The 20,822-nt window shown below is 52.3% G+C and overlaps 1 protein-coding gene across 1 annotated transcript in view; it reads left to right on the forward strand.

Annotated features, from left to right (window-relative positions):
• Window positions 1-7,317: 7,317 nt before the first annotated feature.
• LOC142920185 (protocadherin Fat 1-like) overlaps window positions 7,318-20,822 on the forward strand; it is a 66,970-nt gene continuing 53,465 nt past the window's right edge. Inside the window, exons 1-4 of the mRNA XM_076062652.1 lie at window positions 7,318-7,390; window positions 13,312-13,461; window positions 14,119-14,275; window positions 15,513-15,644. Coding sequence (XP_075918767.1) covers window positions 7,318-7,390; window positions 13,312-13,461; window positions 14,119-14,275; window positions 15,513-15,644 — 512 coding nt within the window. The remainder of the gene's footprint in view (window positions 7,391-13,311; window positions 13,462-14,118; window positions 14,276-15,512; window positions 15,645-20,822) is intronic.

Genomic DNA, 20,822 nt, shown 5'->3' on the forward strand with positions numbered 1-20,822 from the left:
CCACGGTTAATGGTATGGTTTACAACATGAAGTATAATAGCGCCTCGCAGCTGTCTCTCTACCCCTCCTCTGTTCCAACCTTGGATGAACTCGTCCGTCTGAACGGTGCCCGTAGCTATCCGTGTTGCTAAAGTTGAGGGTAAGAATCCACCCATTTTTTCGCCATATAGCATTGTGATATATAACGACTTATTGTTGGTAGCTTAGCTGATTGGAGAATATAGAGTTTATTGATAACATTAAGGTAATTTATATTTTAGTTTTTTATTGGTTCACTATGTAGTATTCATTATACATTGTATTGTATACCCAGTTACTGTGAATAGCTCAGATGTGTAGACCTTGACTTCAACATAGCCATTTCTGTGACCAGTCACTAGCTAATCACTCAGTTATTTCAATGCTAAATTCGCCTTGTTATTTCAATGCTAAATTCTCTTGTTTGATTTGTACTAGGTGCCTCGGTGAATGTGTATGCTCTGACTTTAAACATAGCTATTTCTGTGACCAGTTACAAGCTAATCACTCAGCTATTTCAATGCTAAATTCTATGCTAATTCCTTTGTCAAGGGGTGCCTCTGCGGATGTGTATGCTTTAACTTAGCTATTTCAATGCTAAATTCTATGCTAATTCCTTTGTCAAGGGGTGCCTCTGCGGATGTGTATGCTTTAACTTTATCATAGCCATTTCTGTGACCAGTCACAAGCTAATCACTCGGCCATTTCAATGCTAAATTATATGCTAATTCCTTTGTCAGGGCGCTTTGTTTCTTCTCACACAGCTTAAAGGTCGTGATCTGAGCGTGGCTTTTTCACTCCAGCGCTGTCCTACCAGACAGTCTCGTCCCTTCACCTGATGAATGCCGCTTGTGTTGTGGCCGAAACGTCGTGAGAATATTATTGTGTTATTTTATTTTATCAATTTATTATTTTATTCTCATTCTACGTGACTTTACCGAAAGAACCAAAGAAGATGAATCCTTGCAGTCACAAAAGCTTTAAATCGAAACTGAAATATGTAACTAATAAGCTTGTGCCGGAGGCCCCGGGGGGCCAGGCGTCTATGACGTCTCCTGGCCAAACCCCAATTGGCGGAGCCAGGAGATTGAATATCTACCCTCGGGGCTCCTCCAGAAACAACTAAAAGCCACTACGGGTGGCCACGTGGAATGTTTGAACGCTCACTGCGGAGGAGAGGCTGCCACTCCTCTGTTGGGAGCTGGACCGGTACCGCCTGGATCTGTGTGGCATTCAGGAGGTCCGGTGGACCGGCTCTGGCTCCTGCCACCATGAGGGGTGGACAGTCCTCTACTCGGGGCAGCAGACTGCCAAACAACAGGGTGTGGCTCTTCTTTTGAACAAAAGAATGAAGATGGCCTGGGAGCGTGGCGGTGAGGTGTGGGAAGCTGTAAGTCCCTGGCTACTTTGGGCTCGCCTTCCCATCAACCGGAGGCGAGGAATGGTGGTCGTGGTTACTTATGCCCCCACTGAACATGAATATCCATGGAGGGATGCAGGCAAAGCTGATGAGTCAGATGCCTTCTATGACCTCCTATCACAGGTGCTGGCTAAAGTGGCCCCTCGGGATAGAGTCATCATGTTGGGTGACTTCAATGCCCGAGTTGGTCATGATACTGGCACCTGGTCTGGAGTGATTGGAGGGCATGGGCCAGATCAGCTCAATAACAACGGTAGGAGGCTGCTAGATTTTTGTGCAGCCCATGGGCTTGTAATTACCAACACGCTGTTCCGGCATTGGCGCATCCACACAACATCATGGATGCATGCCGGGTCCAAGCAAGAACATCTGTTGGACTACATAGTGACGGACCAGCGGATGCGAGCCCATGTCCTTGACACCAGGACCTACCGTGGAGCTGATCTGCCCTCAGACCATCGACTAGTCATCTGTAAGATGCGCCTGCCATTCCTCCACTCCGGTGGTGGGTGTACACCCAGGACCCCATTCCAACCTAAAGTGGCCTGGTCTCAGTTATCTGATGAAAGTTGCAAGCGAGAATTTCATCATCGCTTGCGGCTGGGATTGGCATCGTCCCCGACTCCTCCTGATGTCGAGGGTAAATGGGTGAGGTTTAGGACTGTGACTCATGCAGCTGCAATGGCTGCTTTGGGTACGCGGTCCAGACCTCCCCAGAGACCCTGGCTGACAGAGGAGGTGTTCAGGATGGTTGAGAAAAAGCGACAGGCCCACTGTCATCGGCTACAGAATCCCACGTCAGAGAATGAGGAGGCTTACCGCAGCCTTCGCTCGGAGGTTCGGAGAGCCGTGAGGCGCTGCAAGGATGGGTGGTGGTCGCGGGTTGCTGAGGAGATGGAGTCTGCCTCAGTGGCCCGTGATCACAAATCTCTATTTAACTCCATCAAAAAAGTAATCTGCAGCGCCACACCTATTACCACCATTAGGGGAAAAAACGGTGACCCAATCTCCGACCCCCAGGAATAGGTTTACAGATTTGCTGAGCATTTCTGTGAGGTCCTGGGGGAGGGAAAATCCCTCAGCCAGGAAAACATCGTGGCACAAAGTGAGGATGGCCCTGCTGAGGCTGCGGTGCCTCAAATATTGGAAGAAGTCACCCCCTGTGAGTGGCTGGCTGAGGTGCCATCTGTTGAGGAAGTGCTGAAGGCGATCCGGAGTCTGAGACCAGGAAAGGCAGCGGGGAGAGATGATCTCCCAAGTGAAATGCTAATGGAGGGTGGCGTTTGTGCACAGACTGCCCTATATGACATCATAACAACAGTCTGGACCACTGGACGGGTTCCGCAGGATTGGAAGGATGCCCTGGTGGTCCCCCTTTTTAAGAAGGGGGGCCGCGTGGACTGTGGCAGCTGCAGGGGCATCTCACTCCTCAGTGTGCCGGGAAAGGTCCTGGCGGGGATTGTTCAGCGTCGCCTTGCCGGGCACGCTGAGGAGAGGCTTGCGGAGCCCCGGTGCGGTTTCAGGAGGGGGCGGTCCTGCACAGATGCCATATTTTCTGTCCGTCTGCTACAGCAGAGGTGTAGGGAATTCCAACAAGACCTACATCTCTGCTTTATTGACCTGGTCAAGGCCTATTATACCATCAGTAGGCCTGGGCTCTGGGTTGTTCTTCGTGCTTCTGGAGTACCTGACCCTCTGCTCACGATCATTAAGGACCTTCATGATGGTGAGCGTACCCGGGTAAAACTACGTGGCCGGGAGTCAGAGCCATTCCCTGTTAACCTTGGGGTGCGACAGGGATGTCCTCTGGCTCCCACATTATTTAACATCTATTTTGACCACGTAGTTCGTGAAGCCTTCAATAGCTGTACCGGGGGAATCTCCATATGGTACAGATATAATGGGAGGCTGATCGACGCCGGGGTGCGGTCAAGGGATGGCTCCCTATTGCTCAACCACGTTATATATGCTGATGATTTGGTAATAGCTGCACATTCGGAGGAGGAGTTGGAGACGCTGCTGCTGAGACTGGAACGTGCCACTAAGAGGTGGGGCCTTACCATCAGCCCCACCAAAACTAAGCACCTGCCTGGGTATTTTGTACCATCGGACACTCCACCCCCACAACTCCCAATCGGTGATGGGGCAGTTGTGGAGAGAGTGGAGAGTTTCCCATACCTGGGCAGTGTGCTTATGACTGGCTCCAGTTTAACAGCAGAGGTCTCACTCCGAATCAGTCGAGCGGCAATATCTTTTCATCGGTTGCGTAACGCTGTGTGGAAGCTACCTGGTTTGTCGCTCCGCACTAAGCTTCAGGTCTTCTCGGCCACCGTCATTCCCTCCCTTCTCTATGCTTGCGAAACGTGGACCCCCCTAATGGAACATCTTCGCCAGTTGGAAATATTTAGGCTGGCCTGCCTACGATCCATCCTGGGTTTAACCAGACTGGATTGTGTGAGGAGCTCAAAAATCCTTGAAAGATCTGGGCAAGTTCCATCGGTGAGCTCCTCCGGCGGGGAAGGCTGCGATGGCTGGGTCATGTAGCCTGCATGCCCAGCCACCGCATGCCGAAACAGCTTTTGTTCGGCCGGATTGAGGGGGTTGGGCGGGTGCGGCACGGGCTAGAGAAGAGATGGAGTGATGTGGTACAGGAGGACGTGGAGCTGAGTGGACTTGCCGATGACTGGTACCAGCGGTGTCAAGATCGGCCTCTGTGGAGGAGGCTCGTGAAGGATGCTACTGGGCAGTTGGAGGTAGTCGCCCTCCAACAACAGCGGAGGGCGGAGGAGCGACGCTCAGAACAATGAGCGGAGCGCCGGGTGGCTAAAGCACAGCAGGTTGGCACAGTAGGGGGCACAGGTGGTGCATCAGCCAGTCATCTCAGTCAGTCGACCCGTGGCACCTGGGTCTGCCCCGTGACCTCCTGCCAGCGGGCGTTCGACACTTCACGTGGCCTCAGGGTGCACATAGCCTGTCACAAGCATCGTGGTGACGTCACCGCCACTTAGTGACGAATGGCGGTTGTTGTTGTTGTATGAGTGTCTGTGTGTGTGTCTCTGTGTATGTCTGTGTGTCTCTGTGTGTATGAGTGTCTGTGTGTGTGTGTCTCTGTGTATGTCTGTGTGTGTGTGTCTGTGTGTGTGTGTGTCTCTGTGTATGTGTGTCTCTGTGTGTCTCTGTGTGTATGTCTGTGTGTGTGCGTCTGTGTGTGTGTCTCTCTATCTCTGTATCTCAGTGTATTTGTCTGTGTGTGTGTCTCTGTGTGTATGTCCGTGTGTCTCTGTGTGTATGAGTGTCTGTGTGTGTCTCTGTGTATGTCTGTGTGTCTCTGTGTGTATGAGTGTCTGTGTGTGTGTCTCTGTGTATGGCTGTGTGTGTGTCTGTGTGTGTGTGCCTCTGTGTATGTGTGTCTCTGTGTGTATGTCTGTGTGTGTCTATGTGTGTGTGTCTCTGTGTGTGTATGTCTGTGTGTGTGTGTCTGTGTGTGACTGTCTTTGTGTCTCTGTGTGTGTGTCTCTGTGTGTATGAGTGTCTGTGTGTCCGTCTTTGTGTATGTGTGTCTGTGTGTGTCTCTGCGTGTAACTGTGTGTGACTGTGTGTGTCTCTGTGTGTGTGTGAGTGTCTGTGTATTTTTGTGTGTGTGAGTGTCTGTCTGTCTTTGTGTATGTGTGTCTGTCTGTGTGTGTTTCTCTGTGTCTCTTTGTGTGTTTCTTTGTGTGACTGTGTATGTGACTGTCTTTGTGTCTCTGTGTGTGTCTCTGTGTGTGTGTCTCTGTGTGTGTGTCTGTGTGTGTGTGTCTGTGTGTGTCTGTGTGTGTGCCTGTGTGTGTGCCTGTGTGTGTGTGTCTGTGTGTGTGTCTGTCTATGTGTGTGTCTCTGTGTGTGTTTCTGCGTGTGACTGTCTTTGTGTGACTGTGTGTCTGTGTGTCTGTGTGTGTGTGTCTGTGTGTGTCTGTGTGTGTGTGTCTGTGTGTGACTGTGTGTGTGACTGTCTTTGTGTCTGTGTGTGTGTCTGTGAACCCCCCTAATGGAACATCTTCGCCGGTTAGAAACATTTAGGCTGGCCTGCCTACGATCCATCCTGGGTTTAACCAGACTGGATTGTGTGAGGAGCTCACAAATCCTTGAAAGATCTGGGCAAGGTCCCATCGGTGAGCTCCTCCCGCGGGCAAGGCTGCGATGGCTGGGTCATGTAACCCGCATGCCCAGCCACCGCATGCCGAAACAGCTTTTGTTCGGTCGGATTGAGGGGGCTAAACGGGCGCGGCACGGGCTAGAGAAGAGATGGAGTGATGTGGTACGGGAGGACGTGGAGCTGAGTGGACTTGCCAATGACTGGTACCAGCGGTGTCAAGATCGGCCTCTGTGGAGGAGGCTCGTGAAGGACGCTACTGGGCAGTTGGAGGTAGTCGCCCTCCAACAACAACGGAGGGCGGAGGAGTGACGCTCACAACAACAAGCGGAGCGCCAGGTGGCTAACGCACAGCAGGTTGGCACAGTAGGGGGCATAGGTGGTGCATCAGCCAGTCATCTCAGTCAATCGACCCGTGGCACCTGGGTCTGCCCCGTGACCTCCTGCCAGCGGGCGTTCGACACTTCACGTGGCCTCAGGGTGCACATAGCCTGGCACAAGCGTCGTGGTGACGTCACCGCCACTTAGTGGTGAATGGCGGTTGTTGTTGTTGTGTCTGTGTGTGTGACTGTGTGTGTGACTGTCTTTGTGTCGCTGTGTGTGTCTCTGTGTGTGTGTCTGTGTGTGTGACTGTGTGTGTGACTGTCTTTGTGTCTCTGTGTGTGTCTGTGTGTCTGTGCATGTGTGTCTGTGTGTCTGTGCGTGTGTGTCTGTGTGTGTGACTGTGTGTGTGACTGTCTTTGTGTCTCTTTGTGTGTGTCTGGTGTGTGTCTGTGTGTGTGTGTGTGGCTGTGTGTGTGACTGTCTTTGTGTCGCTGTGTGTGTCTCTGTGTGTGTCTGTGTGTCTGTGCATGTGTGTCTGTGTGTGTCTGTGCGTGTGTGTGTGTCTGTGTGTGTGACTGTGTGTGTGACTGTCTTTGTGTCTCTGTGTGTGTGTCTGTGTGTGTGTGTCTCTCTGTGTGTGTGTCTGTGTGTGTGTGTGTCTGTCTGTGTGTGTGTCTGTGTGGGTGTGTCTGTGGGTGTGTGTCTGTGTGTGTGTGTCTGTGTGTGTAACTGTGTGTGTGACTGTCTTTGTGTCTCTGTGTGTGTGTCTGTGTGTGTGACTGTCTTTGTGTCTCTGTGTGTGTGTCTGTGTGTGTGACTGTCTTTGTGTCTCTGTGTGTGTCTGTGTGTCTGTGCGTGTGTGTCTGTGTCTGTGCGTGTGTGTCTGTGTGTGTGACTGTGTGTGTGACTGTCTTTGTGTCTCTGTGTGTGTCTGTGTGTGTCTCTCTGTGTGTGTGTCTGTGTGTGTGTGTCTGTCTGTGTGTGTGTCTGTGTGTCTGTGTGTGTCTGTGTGTGTGTCTGTGTGTGTGTCTGTGTGTGTGTCTGTGTGCGTGTGTCTGTGTGTCTGTGCGTGTGTGTCTGTGTGTGTGGGGAGCGGTAGTGTAGCGGTTAGCGCTACGCTGCGCTGTGAACCTGGCGACCCAGGTTCGATTCCCGCTCACGGCCAACACCGGTGACCATTGTCTGAACCGGTCCTGGGGCTCCCCTAGGTCGACTCAGCCTGAAATGAGTACCCGTTGCGGTGTGTCAACATCGCCACTGGGTCGACAAAGGCGGTCGGGCGTGGTGCTGGCCACCCACCCCCTCGTGTGCCGTTCCGGCCTTCATAGGTGCTGCTCGCTGACAGCACTTGCCCCTACAGTCTGCGAAGGCTACACGGGGGATCTTTGTCTCAGCTGTGCTCAGTGCTCCGACGGTCACCTTGATGCTCCACAAGAAAGTGACGGTGGACGAGGCTGGCGGCGAGGAGGAGTGCCGTGTTGAGGATGACGATGACGGTGACGGTGAAGGCCGCGGCGGTGACGATGACCACGACGATGACGATGACCGCGGCGGTGACGATGACCACGACGATGACGGTGACCGCGACGTTGACGATGACCACAACGATGACGATGACCGCGACGATGACGATGACCGCGACATTGACGGTGACCACGACGACCGCGACGAGGGAGAGGCGGAGTGGTGCGAGCTCTCCGTGGGGGTCTCCATGAGGAGTGGGTGGAGGAGGAGGATGGAGCGGCGTGACGTGCTGTACCATCTGGAGGCGGAGGTCTCGACGAGGGGGGGCACAACCAGCACGGTGAGAGTGGGTGGGTGGGTGGGTGAGTGGGTGGGTGGGTGAGTGGGTGAGTGGGTGGATGGGTGAGTGGGTGGGTGAGTGAGTGGATGAATGGGTGAGTGAGTGGGTGAGTGTTTGAGTCGGTGGGTGGGTGAGTGAGTGGGTGAGTGAGTGGGTGAGTGGGTGAGTGAGTGAGTGGGTGGGTGAGTAGTTGAGAGAGTGGGTGGGTGAATAGTTGAGTGGGTCGGTGGGTGAGTGGGTGGGTGGGTGAGTGGGTGGGTGAGTGAGTGGGTGGGTGGGTGAGTGGGTGGGTGGGTGGATGAGTGAGTGGGTGGGTGATTGGGTGGGTGAGTGGTTGAGTAGTAGTAGCATGATAATGCTACTACTACTGATGAAAATGATGATGCTGCTGCTACTGATGATGCTACTGATGATGATGGTACTGATTATGATGATGCTTCTGCTAGGAGCGCTTTGTAGGATGTCGCTACCGCCACACGGTACCTCCGCCTAGAGGCGCTACTGAGTACTGCATCCGTGTGAGAATCGTAGCTGACTACCCCCGGTGGAAGACAGGGGAGTGGTCTCCAATGTCCTGTGTCTCCTTCCCTCCACCACACAGCGCTATGGGTGAGTAGGTGCGTGGGTGGGTGAGTGGGTGGGTGTGTGAGTGAGTGGGTGAGTGAGTGAGTGGTTGAGTGAGTGGTGAGTGATTGGGTGGGTGAGTGGGTGAATAAGTGGGTGGGTGGGCGAGTGAGTGAGTGGGTGAGTGGTTGAGTGAGTGAGTGGGTGAGTGGGTGGGCGAGTGGTTGAGTGAGTGGGTGAGTGAGTGAATGAGTAGGTGTGTGGGTGAGTGGGTGTGTGAGTAGGTGAGTGGGTGAGTGAGTGGGTGAGTGGGTTTGTGGGTGAGTGAGTGGGTGAGTGAGTGGATGAGTGGGTGAGTGGCTGAGTAAGTGGTTGAGTGAGTGAGTGGGTGAGTGGATGAGTTTGTGGGCGAGTGAGTGAGTGAGTGGGTGGGTGAGTGAATGAGTAGGTGTGTGGGTGAGTGGTTGAGTGAGTAGGTGAGTGTGTGAGTCAGTGAGTGGGTGAATGAGTGGTTGAGTGAGTGGGTGAGTGAGTGGGTGAGTGGCTGGGTGAGTGAGTGGTTGAGTGAGTGAGTGGATGGGCGAGTGGTTGAGTGAGTGGGTGGGTGAGTGAATGAGGTGTGTGGGTGAGTGAGTAGGTAAGTGGGTGAGTGAGTGGGTGAGTGGGTGGGTGAGTGAGTGGTTGAGTGAGTAGGTGGGTGAGTGGGTGGGTGAGTGAGTGGGTGAGTGAGTGGGTGAGTGATTGGGTGGGTTAGTGGTTGAATAAGTGGGTGGGTGGGCGAGTGAGTGAGTGGGTGAGTGGTTGAGTGAGTGAGTGGGTGAGTGGGTGGGCGAGTGGTTGAGTGAGTGGGTGGGTGAGTGAATGAGTAGGTGTGTGGGTGTGTGAGTAGGTGAGTGGGTGAGTGAGTGGGTGAGTGGGTGGTTGAGTGAGTGGTTGAGTGAGTGGATGAGTGGGTGGGTGAGTGAGTGGATGAGTGAGTGGGTGGGTGAGTGGGTGAGTGAGTGAGTGGGTGAGTGGGTGGGCGAGTGGTTGAGTGAGTGGGTGGGTGAGTGAATAAGTAGGTGTGTGGGTGAGTGGGTGAGTGAGTAGGTGAATGGGTAGGTGAATGAGTGGTTGACTGAGTGGGTGGGTGAGTGGGTGGGTGAGTGAGTGGTTGTGTTGTATATATAGGTGTTATGAAAATTAATGAAAATAATGAAAATTAAATGAAATTTGAGATTTGCATAATTTTTCCGAAATTATGTTAATCAGTGTAATTATGCGCATAAATTATGCTGATTCGAGATATAATCGTATTAATTTATGCGAGTGGGCGTAGTTAGGATAATCCAGGTCGTTATGGATTATCAGGTCGAGCCTCGGTGACTAGGATTGTGTTATGAATTGGAATGACGCAATTAATCGTATGCAGTGACGCAGGCGTTGTGAGCGTGAATGAGAGAGAGTCGATTCGACTCTGCTCTTTAATTCCGTATTATCGATAAGGATACGATTACTCTCGATTGAACATTATGAATAATGTGTGTTATGGATTATGTGTGGTGATAGTGCGCTTATGATAGGTCCCCAGGATTCAGATCTCATACGCAGAACAATATTATGCAGAATTTCAGGAAGAATCACACACAACCTTTATGCTTTAATCAATTTTATTCTCTAGCTAACTTTAATTTTTGGATAATATGAAAACTCAATCTCGGGATGTTGGAATTTCAACACAGCGTTAACATGATACCATCACGATTGCGTTGTTTCACCTCGATAGCGGCACCTGTGGTTAATTCCCGACGCGTAACGCAATCGATCGGTTGTTGAGAGAGAGATTAAAAACATGCGAACTATTCTATCAAAACCTTAACCTTATAATATGCAAACTCGTATTCTTGAATGATTACACAACACGGCACTCGGTCTTTGATTCATATCCAATCCTTAACACATTCTGATATGCGAAATTATTATGATTGAAATCGTCAGCACAGTACCACGGCGATGTTCGTTCATTGATTCATCAACGATTACGCAATTAAAGCGTTTGACTGAAATAATTCTGATTGCCTCATCAACGTAACTCAATGGGTGGCGATGTTTTTCGTTATCAGCTAATAGTTGACGCAGTTATCATGAGTCTTGTATGTTTAATGGGAGGGTTGTTGATTTCTTGCGTTGAGCAAACGCCTAGGTTGATTTCCTTGTCAAAAAAATGTTTGTTCGTTGTGTAGCGGTGGGGGAGTGAGGAGGGGGGGAGAGTGTGGGGGGCATACGAACGACTGCCAGTTTCTGTCCACCGCTGGCTGGATGAGTCAGCACGACGCTCGCCGTCGTCGCGCCGATGGGTGTTGAGTGCGGGGCCGCTTCCCTCTCAGCCCTGGTGACGCGAAGTTGCGCGCTGTAGCACGCTGGTGGCACGCTGGTGGCGCGCTGGTGCTGATGCTGGTGGCACGCTGGTGGCGCGCGCTCCCTCTCCTTGAAGATGCGCGAACGCGCCCGTGCTGGTTCGCTGATAGCAGTTTCTCTCCACTGCTGGCTGAGCTGCTGCACGCTCTTGCTTGGCGTTGCTGGCCGCGCTCTTTCTCCTTGAAGATGCGCGAACGCGCCCGTGCTGGTTCGCTGATAGCAGTTTCCTCCACTGCTGGATGAGCTGCGCCGGTGCGCGCTCTTTCCGCTGCTGTAGTATCTGACACTGCGCTCGCGGGCGACAGGTCAAGTTTTTCTTCTGCTGAGTGAGCCGAGTCGCACGCTCTCTCTTTGTTGAGGTTGTTGGCGGCTCTCTGACAGCAGGTTTCCTCCACTGCTGTATGACTCAAGTCGCACGCGCTTGGTCACTGGTTTGCTGAAGTTGTTGGCGGCTGCTCGTGCTTTTCCGCTGCTGGTTGAGCCACGTTGCACGTGCTTTCTTTGTGGAGATGCTCGAGCGCTCTCAGCGCTGATTCGCTGATACTTTGTTGGTGGCTGGCCAAGCTTTTTCTTCAGTTGAGTGAGTTGAGTCGCACGTGCTCTCTCTGTTGAAGTGCGCCAACGCGCCCGTGCTGGTTCGCTGACAGCAGGTTTCCTCCACTGCTGTATGACTCACGTTTGTTAATACATCGCGACTCAGCGATCCTCGCTACTCAGCGAGGCTCGGAGCCAGCCGCTCCATGCGACTGCTCGTCCTGTGGACGTCTTGACTCGCTGATCTGTCTTGACTCTTGACTTAACTTCACTGACTTTTGAAAATGCGGCTGACCGTTATATTCAAAAACAATTCTCTCTGCGCAGTAGAAAAGGGGGGGGGGGGGGTCTGTGTGTGTGAGTTCGTGTGTGTGTACAGATGGCTCCTGCGATAACGATCTGTTTGCCCTGGCGTGAAATTCCTCTCTCGTGCTCTTCGGGAGAGACAAAGGTGGTCGGGAGTGCCTATCTTTTTATACTTTCGACTTTATATTTCTCAAATACAATTTGGTCCCATGTTCGCCAAGACTCGTGTTTGTAACTACGTCCTCCCGACACCCCTCTCTGGTTACCGAGGTTCGCATTGATATGATGGAGTTATTAGAAAGAAAAATTATTTTCATCCTGAGTTTAAGAGGTCCGTTTCCAGATTGTTGGAATCCATATCCCTTGGTTCTGTAAGATTCTATAATGGAATATCGTTTAAGGTTAACACGTTGTTATTATTAATATTATATTGCAATTTTCTTTAAAACTTTGTTTGCCTGGTTGCCGTGTGTGGGGTGGGGTGTGTCTCCTCATCAAACCTGGCTGGCTTTTCCAGATGGCCCCTTGTGATAAGGTGTAATTCCTGCTTCTCCGCGCTGTGAGAGAGACAAAGGTGGTCGGGGTTGCTTGGGATATTGTTTAAACTCTTTCGTAAGTTTGCCCGTTCGCCTCATTCCTTCTCGATAACCTTTGATGTGACTCGGTATTTTGTCTCCAAGCTTTGTTTTAACAGTAAAAGTATTAAAGGTCAAAATCATTTGATAGCGAATTAATTATTGGATAATAATTCACTGATGTATCTGGTGTCCTGGTCTTGATTGGAGTGAGCGCGAGGACCTCTAACTTTAGCTTATTCTTGTTATTGCATTTTAAATTTGAACCGTTGTTTTAATGACAAAGGAAAAAAAATATATGGTTTAACCCGTGGGCGTCCTCGTTTCTGGCTTGCGGAGGGCTTCCCTCTGCGTGACCTCCCTTAGGGCACATCAAACTCTTGTTCATCTGGAGATCTTCGCAGATAGCTGCTAACATCCTCGCCTCGAGAGTTTTATTATTTCTTTATTTATTAATGGCCTGTTTATGATCGACATCTGGTTTTTCGTGTGCCTGGCTTACGGGTTTTATTGATTATTTTTTTTTCGTTTGTTAAAAAAAATATGATATATGTAACGGCAAATATTATTGTTAATATAAATTTTGGAAAAGGCAGTTGACTGAGTCGGTGGGTGAGTGAGTGGGTGAGTGGGTGGGTGAGTGACTGGTTGACTGAGTGGGTGAGTGAGTGGGTGGGTGAGTGAGTGGGTGAGTGAGTGTGTGAGTGGGTGAGTGGGTGGGTGAGTGGGTGTGTGAGTGGGTGAGTGGGTGGGTGAGTGGGTGGGCGAGTGGTTGAGTGAGTAGGTGGGTGAGTGAATGAGGTGTGTGAGTGAGTAGGTGAGTGGGTGGGTGAGTGAGTGGTTGAGTGAGTGGGTGAGTGGGTGGGTGGGTGGGTGAGTGAGTGAGTGGGTGAGTGAGTGGGTGGGTGAGTGAGTGGGTGAGTTAGTGGGTGAGTGATTGGGTGGGTTAGTGGTTGAATAAGTGGGTGGGCGAGTGAGTGAGTGGGTGAGTGGTTGAGTGAGTGAGTGGGTGAGTGGGTGGGCGAGTGGTTGAGTGGGTGGGTGAGTGGGTGGGCGAGTGGTTGAGTGAGTGGGTGGGTGAGTGAATGAGGTGTGTGAGTGAGTAGGTGAGTGGGTGGGTGAGTGAGTGGTTGAGTGAGTGGGTGAGTGGGTGAGTGGGTGGGTGAGTGAGGGGGTGAGTGAGTGGGTGGGTGAGTGAGTGAGTGGGTGTCTCTCTCCCCATGTGTCTCCCAAGCAGGTCCTCCGATCTCTGTGTGGGCCACGGGAGACGCGGTGTCCGAGGGAGACACGGCCACGCTACGCTGCGGCGCGTCGCAAAATCCGGACTCAGACCCAATTCAGTGGAGCAACCCTCACGGGCAGACACTCTACTTCCAGAGCGTCAAGGGTGAGCGGCAAGCACTGTCTCTGTGTCTCTCTCTCTCTGTCTCTCTCTGTCCCTCTGTCTCTCTTTCTGTCTCTCTCTGTCTCTGCCGCTCTCTCTCTGTGTCTCTCTCTGTCTGTCTCTCTGTCTCTGTCTCTCTCTCTGTCTCTCTCTGTCTCTGCCCCTCTCTCTCTCTGTGTCTCTCTCTCGCTGTGTGTCTCTCTCTCTCTGTGTCTCTCTCTGTGTCTCTCTCTCGCTGTGTGTGTGTCTCTCTCTGTCTCTCTCTCTGTCTCTCTCTGTGTCTCTCTCTCACTGTGTCTCTCTCTCTCTGTCTCTCTCTCTCTCTGTCTCTCTCTGTCTCTGCCGCTCTCTCTCTCTGCGTCTCTCTCTCTGTCTATCTCTCTATGTCCCTGTGTCTCTCTGTGTTTGTCTCTCTCTCTGTGTGTCTCTCTCTCTGTCTATCTCTCTCTGTGTCTCTCTCTCTGTCTATCTCTCTCTGTCTCTGTGTCTCTCTGTGTTTGTCTCTCTCTCTGTGTCTCTCTCTGTCTATCTCTCTCTGTCTCTGTGTCTCTCTGTGTTTGTCTCTCTCTCTCTGTGTCTCTCTCTCTATCTATCTCTCTGTGTGTCTCTCTCTATCCCCATGTCTCTCTCCCTGTGTCTCCCTGTCTCCCCGTGTTTCAGCCCACACGAACCCGCGTGTTTCTCTGCTGCACTGGAGCTCCACCAGGCTGGACCTCACCATCTCCCGTGGCTCCACGCTGGACCAGGGGGTCTACAGCTGCTCCCTCTTCAGCCTGGGGACCCCCACGGCTTACGCACTGCTCACCGTCGGTGGTGAGCGACGCTCACCTCACCTCTCTCTCTCTACCTCAAACACACACAGAGACACACACACACACACAGACACACACAGACACACACACACAAACACACACACAGACACACACACAGACACACACAGACACACACACAGACACACACACAGACACACACACAGACACACAGACACACACACAGACACACACACAGACACACACACAGACAGACACACACAGATACACACAGACAGACACACACACAGACACACACAGACACACACACAGACACACACACACAGACACACACAGACAGACACACACACAGACATACACAGACACACACAGACACACACAGACACACACACAGACACACACAGACACACACACACAGACACACACAGAGACACACACAGACACACACACAGACACACAGACACACACACACAGACACACACACAGACACACACACATACAGACGCACACACAGACAGGCACACACAGAGACACACACAGACACACACACAGACACACAGACACACACAGACACACACACAGACACATAGAGACAGACACACACACAGACGCACACAGACATACACACAGACACACAGACATTCACACAGACACACACACAGACACACACAACAACAACCGCCTTTCGCCACAAAGTGGCGGTAACGTCACCACGACACTTGTGCCAGGCCATGTGCACCTTGAGGCCACGTGAAGTGTCAAACGCCCGCTGGCAGGAGGTCACGGAGCAGACCCAGGTGCCACGGGTCGACTGACTGAGATGACTGGCTGATGCACCACCTGTGCCCCCTACTGTGCCAACCTGCTGTGCTTTAGCCACCCGGCGCTCCGCTCGTTATTGTGAGCGTCGCTCCTCCGTTCCTCCGTTGTTGTTGGATGGAGGGCGACTGCCTCCAACTGCCCAGTAGCATCCTTCACGAGCCTCCTCCACAGAGACACACACAGACACAGACACATTTTAAAAGACACATTTTAAAAGACACACAGACAACAACCGCCATTCGCCACTAATTTCCCGTGTCTTCCTGCTCCCGCAGCCACTACCGCCACCACCGCCGCCGCCGCCACCATCACCACCACCGCCCCCACCACCACCACCCCCCCCACCACCACCACCACCCCCACCACCACCACCGCCACCACCACCCTGCCCACCTCCTGCGCCTCCCCACGCTCGTGCGGGGTGACTGCGGGCGACGCGGCGACGCTCTCCGCCCCTGCCAGCGCCGTGGGCCCCTCCTCCTCCTCCTGCTGCTCCGTGCGCTCGACGGCGACGCTGACGGCGCTGTCCCTGGCGGCCTCCCTGCTCGCGAGCGCCCCCGTGTGGCCACACGGAGTTGTTGATGGCCTCGCCGGGTACGCGGGAGGTCGAGGGTTAGATCCCCAGTCCCTGACCACGTCTGCTGCTGCTGCTGTATATTTTAGAGTTTACGGTGTCTCTCATCATCATCATCACGGTGGCTACAGAGTTGTTGACTGCCTCGCCTGCTATGCGGGAGGTCGAGGGTTAGATCCCCAGACCCTGACGACGTCTGCTGCTGCTGCTGTATATTTTAGAGTTTGCGGTGTCTCTCATCATCATCACGGTGGCTACGGAGTTGTTGACTGCCTCGCTTGGTACGCGGGAGGTCGAGGGTTAGATCCCCAGACCCTGACCACGTCTGCTGCTGCTGCTGTATATTTTAGAGTTTGCGGTGTCTCTCATCATCATCATCATGGTGGCTACGGAGTTGTTGACTGCCTCGCCTGCTACGCGGGAGGTCCTGCTGCTACGGCACGAACACAACATTCCCATTCTGTCCACAGTAGAGTTTGTTTTTGTGTTAAGTGGCATTAATATATAAACGCTGTGTGGTCAAACCCGCCACCACCTGACAGCCAATTTGTCAGGTTTAGTGTCACGTAAACAAAACGTGCCAATTAGTTACTAGTTTATAGTGTAGTGTATAGAGTAGTGTTTGGTGGCGTGTATAGTGTAGTGTATAGTAGTGTATGGTGTAGTGTATAGTAGTGTATAGTGTCGTTTATAGTGTAGTGTATAGAGTAGTGTATGGGGTCATGTATAGTGTAGTGTATAGTAGTGTATAGTGAAGAGTATAGCAGTGTATAGTGTAGTATATAGTGTAGTGTATAATGTAGAGTATAGTGTAGTGTATAGTAGTGTATAGTGTAGTATACTAGTCCAACACTATCCGGTTGTGTGTTGGAGAGTAAAACAACTACAACATTTACAATTATAGTTTAGTGTATAGTAGTGTAGTGTATAGTAGTGTAGTGTATAATGTAGTGTATAGTTTAGTGTATAGTGTAGTGTATAGTATAGTGTAGTATATAGTAGTGCATAGTGTAGTGGAAATTGTGTGGTATAGTAGTGTATAGTGCAATGTACAGTGTAGTGTATAGTAGTTTATAGTATAGTGTAGTATGTAGTGTAGTTTACAGTGTAGTGTATAGTTTAGTTTATAGTGTAGTGTATAGTGTACTGTTTTGTAGTGTGTAGTCTCTAGTGTAGAGTATAGTGTAGTGTATAGTGTAGTTTATAGTGTAGTGTACAGTGTAGTTTATAGTGTGTAGTGTATAGTGGTTGAGTAGTGTAGTGTATAGTGTAGTTTTTAGTGTAGTGTATAGTGGAGTGTATAGTGTAGTTTATAGTGTAGTGTACCTGCGAGCCAGAGGACATCCCTGTCATACCCAAAAGTGTACAGGGAATGGCTCCGACTCCTGGCCACGTAGTTTTGCCCGGGCCCGCTCACCATCATGAAGGTCCTTAATAATCGTGAGCAGAGGGTCAGGGACTCTGAAAGCACGAAGAACAATCCAGAGCCCAGGCCTACTGATGGTATCATAGGCCTTGACAAGGCCAATAAAGCAGAGATGTAGGTCTTGTTGGAATTCCCTACACCTCTGCTGTAGCAGGCGGACAAAATATGGCATCTTTGCAGGACCGCCCTTTCCTCAAACAGCATTGGGGCTCCGCAAGCCTCTCCTCAGCATGCCTATCGAAGCGATGTTGAATAATCCTTGAGATGCCCCTGTAGTTGTTATAGTCTGTGCGGCCCCCTTTCTTAAAGAGGGGGACCACCAGGGCATCCTTCCAATCCTGCGGAACCCGTCCAGTGGTCCAGACTGTTGTTAAGATGTCATGTAGGGCAGTCTGTGCACAAAGGCCACCCTCCCTCAGCATTTCGCTTGGGAGATCATCTTTGCCCGCTGCCTTTCCTGGTCTCAGGCTCTGGATCGCCTTCAGTACTTCCTCAACAGATGGCACCTCAGCCAGCCACTCCCAGAGGGTGACTTCTTACAATATTTTAGGCATCACAGCCTCAGCAGGGTTATCCCCACTTTGTCCCACATTTTCCAGGCTGAGAGATTTCCCCTCCCCCAGGGCCTCACAGAAATGCTCAGCAAATCTGCAAACCTGTTCCTGGGGGTCGGAGATTGGATCACCGTTCTTTCCCCTAATGATGGTAATAGGTATGGCGCTGCAGGTTACTTTTTTGATGGAGTTAAAGAACGATTTGTGATCGCAGGCCATTGAGGCAGACTCCATCTCCTCAGCAACCCACAACCACCTCCCATCATTGCAGCGCCTCACGGCTCTCCGTACCTCCAAGCGAAGGCTGCGGTAAGCCTCCTCAATCTACGACATGGGATGTTGTAGCCAATGAGATTGGGCCTGTCGCTTTTTCTCAGCCAGCCTGAACACCTCCTCTGTCAGCCTGGGTCTCTGGGGAGGTCTGGACCGTTTTCCCAAAGCAGCCATTGCAGCTGCACGAGCCACAGTCCTAAACGCCGCCTATTTCCCCTCGACATCAGGAGGAGTGGGGGACGATGCCAACCCCAGCCACAAGCGATGACATTTTCACTTGCAGCTTTCATCAGCTAGCTGAGACCATGCCACCTTAGGTTGGAATGGGGTCCTGGGTGTACACCCACTACCGGAGTGGAAAAATGGCAGGTGCATCTTACAGATGACTAGTCGATGGTCAGTGGGCAGATCAGCTCCACGGTGGGTCCTGGTGTCAAGGACATGGGCTCGCATCCGCTGGTCCGTCACTATGTAGTCCAGCAGATGTTCTTGCTTGGACCCGGCATGCATCCATGATGTTGTGTGGATGCGCCGATGCCGGAACAGCGTGTTGGTAATTTCAAGCCCATTGGCTGCACAAAAATCAAGCAACCTCCTACCATTGTTATTGAGCTGATCTGGTCCATGCCTTCCAATCCCTCCAGACCAGGTGCCAGCATCATGACCAACTCGGGCATTGAAGTCACCCAACAAGATGACCCTATCCCGAGGGGCCACTTTAGCTAGCACCTGTGACAGGAGGTCATAGAAGGCATCTGACTCATTGGCCTTGCCTGCATCCCTCCAGATGTTCATCTTCGGTGGGGGCATAAGTAACTACGACCACCACTCCTCGCCTCTGGTTGATGGGAAGGCGAGCCCAAAGTAGCCTGAGGCTTACAGCTTCTCACACCTCACCAAAACGCTCCCACGCCCCCGTCATTCTTGTGTTCAGAAGAAAAGCCACACCCTGTTCTTTGGCAGTCTCCTGCCCCGAGTAGAGGACTGTCCACCCCTCATGGTAGCAGGAGCCAGAACCGGTCCACCGGACCTCCTGAATGCCACAGAGATCCAGGCGGTGCCGGTCCAGCTCCTGACAGAGGAGTGGCAGCCTCTCTTCCTCAGTGAGCGTTCGAACATTCCACGTGGCCATCCGCAGTGGTTTTTTGTTGTTTCTGTAGGTGACCCGAGGTAGGTACGTATCACCACCTTCATCACCACCTCCACCCTCATGCTAGCTAGCTACGGCGTGTCACCCTTGCCTACTTTCTCTGCTCCCTCCAGTGGCTTCGAGAGTGGCGTGCTGGCCGGGGGTCGCCACGACGACGACGACGATGGCGACGATGGCACCGTGGGGATGATGGAGCAGCACGAGGTGGAGGAGGAGGTGGAGGAGGTGTAACTGGAGGAGGTGGAGGAGGTGTAACTGGAGGAGGTGGAGGAGGTGTAACTGGAGGAGGTGAAGGAGGAGGTGAAGGTGGTGTAGGAGGAGGTGGAGGTGTAACTAGAGGAGGTGTAGCTGGAGGAAGTGGAGGAGGAGGTGAAGGTGGTGTAAGAGGTGGTGGAGGAGGAGGTGGAGGAGGAGGTGTAGGAGGTGGTGTAGAAGGTGGTGGAGGAGGAGGAGGAGGTAGAGGAGGAGGAGGTGGTGTAGGAGGTGGAGGAGGTGGAGGAGGAGGTGTAGGAGGTGGTGGAGGAGGAGGTGGAGGAGGAGGTGGAGGAGGAGGTGAAGGTGGTGTAGGAGGTGGTGTAGGAGGAGGTGGAGGAGGAGGTGTAACTGGAGGAGGTGGAGGAGGAGGAGGTGTAGCAGGTGTAACTGGAGGAGGTGTAACTGGAGGAGGTGGAGAAGGAGGTGGAGGAGGTGTAACTGGAGGAGGTGGAGGAGGAGGTGAAGGTGGTGTAGGAGGTGGTGGAGGAGGAGGTGTAACTGGAGGAGGTGTAACTGGAGGAAGTGGAGGAGGAGGTGAAGGTGGTGTAGGAGGTGGTGGAGGAGGAGGTGGAGGAGGAGGTGTAGGAGGTGGTGTGGGAGGTGGTGGAGGAGGAGGTGGAGGAGGAGGAGGAGGTGGAGGAGGAGGAGGAGGTGAAGGTGGTGTAGGAGGTGGTGGAGGAGGAGGTGGAGGAGGAGGTGGAGGAGGTGAAGGTGGTGTAGGAGGTGGTGTAGGAGGAGGTGGAGGAGGAGGTGTAACTGGAGGAGGTGGAGGAGGTGTAGCAGGTGTAACTGGAGGAGGTGTAACTAGAGGAGGTGGAGGTGTAACTGGAGGAGGTGGAGGAGGTGTAACTGGAGGAGATGGAGGAGGTGTAACTGGAGGAGGTGGAGGAGGAGGTGAAGGTGGTGTAGGAGGTGGTGGAGGAGGATGAGGAGGTGTAACTGGAGGAGGTGGAGGAGGTGTAGCAGGTCTAACTGGAGGAGGTGGAGGAGGAGGTGGAGGAGGTGTAACTGGAGGAGGTGGAGGAGGAGGTGAAGGTGGTGTAGGGGGTGGTGGAGGAGGAGATGTAACTGGAGGAGGTGTAACTGGAGGAGGTGGAGGAGGAGGTGTAGCAGGTGTAACTGGAGGAGGTGTAACTGGAGGAGGTGGAGGAGGTGTAACTGGAGGAGGTGGAGGAGGTGTAGGAGGAGTCTGATGGGGACATCCCCTGGTGATGTCTCTCCCCCCGCGGCCTCCATGGGCGCCACTGTCGGCTCACACCGCTGGCGAGGCCTCTCGGTCTCCGTGTGTGTGCAGCGTGCGCATTAGTGGTGTTGTTGTTGTCGTTATTGTTGATGTTGATGTTTCGATTTAAAGCTTTCGTAACTGCAAGGATTCATCTTGTTTGGTTCTTTCGGTAAAGTCACGTAGATTGATAATAAAATAATGCTAAATTCTCCTGTTTGATTTGTACTTGGTGCCTCTGTGGATGTGTAAGCTTTGACTTTTACATTGCCATTTCTATGACCAGTCACAAGCTAATCACTCAGCTATTTCAATGCT

This window comes from Petromyzon marinus, unplaced genomic scaffold, assembly GCF_048934315.1.
Source record: "Petromyzon marinus isolate PM22_M1 ecotype Great Lakes invasive population unplaced genomic scaffold, UKy_Petmar_22M1.pri1.0 PM_G_Scaffold_7, whole genome shotgun sequence".
In the NCBI taxonomy this organism is placed as follows: domain Eukaryota; kingdom Metazoa; phylum Chordata; class Hyperoartia; order Petromyzontiformes; family Petromyzontidae; genus Petromyzon; species Petromyzon marinus.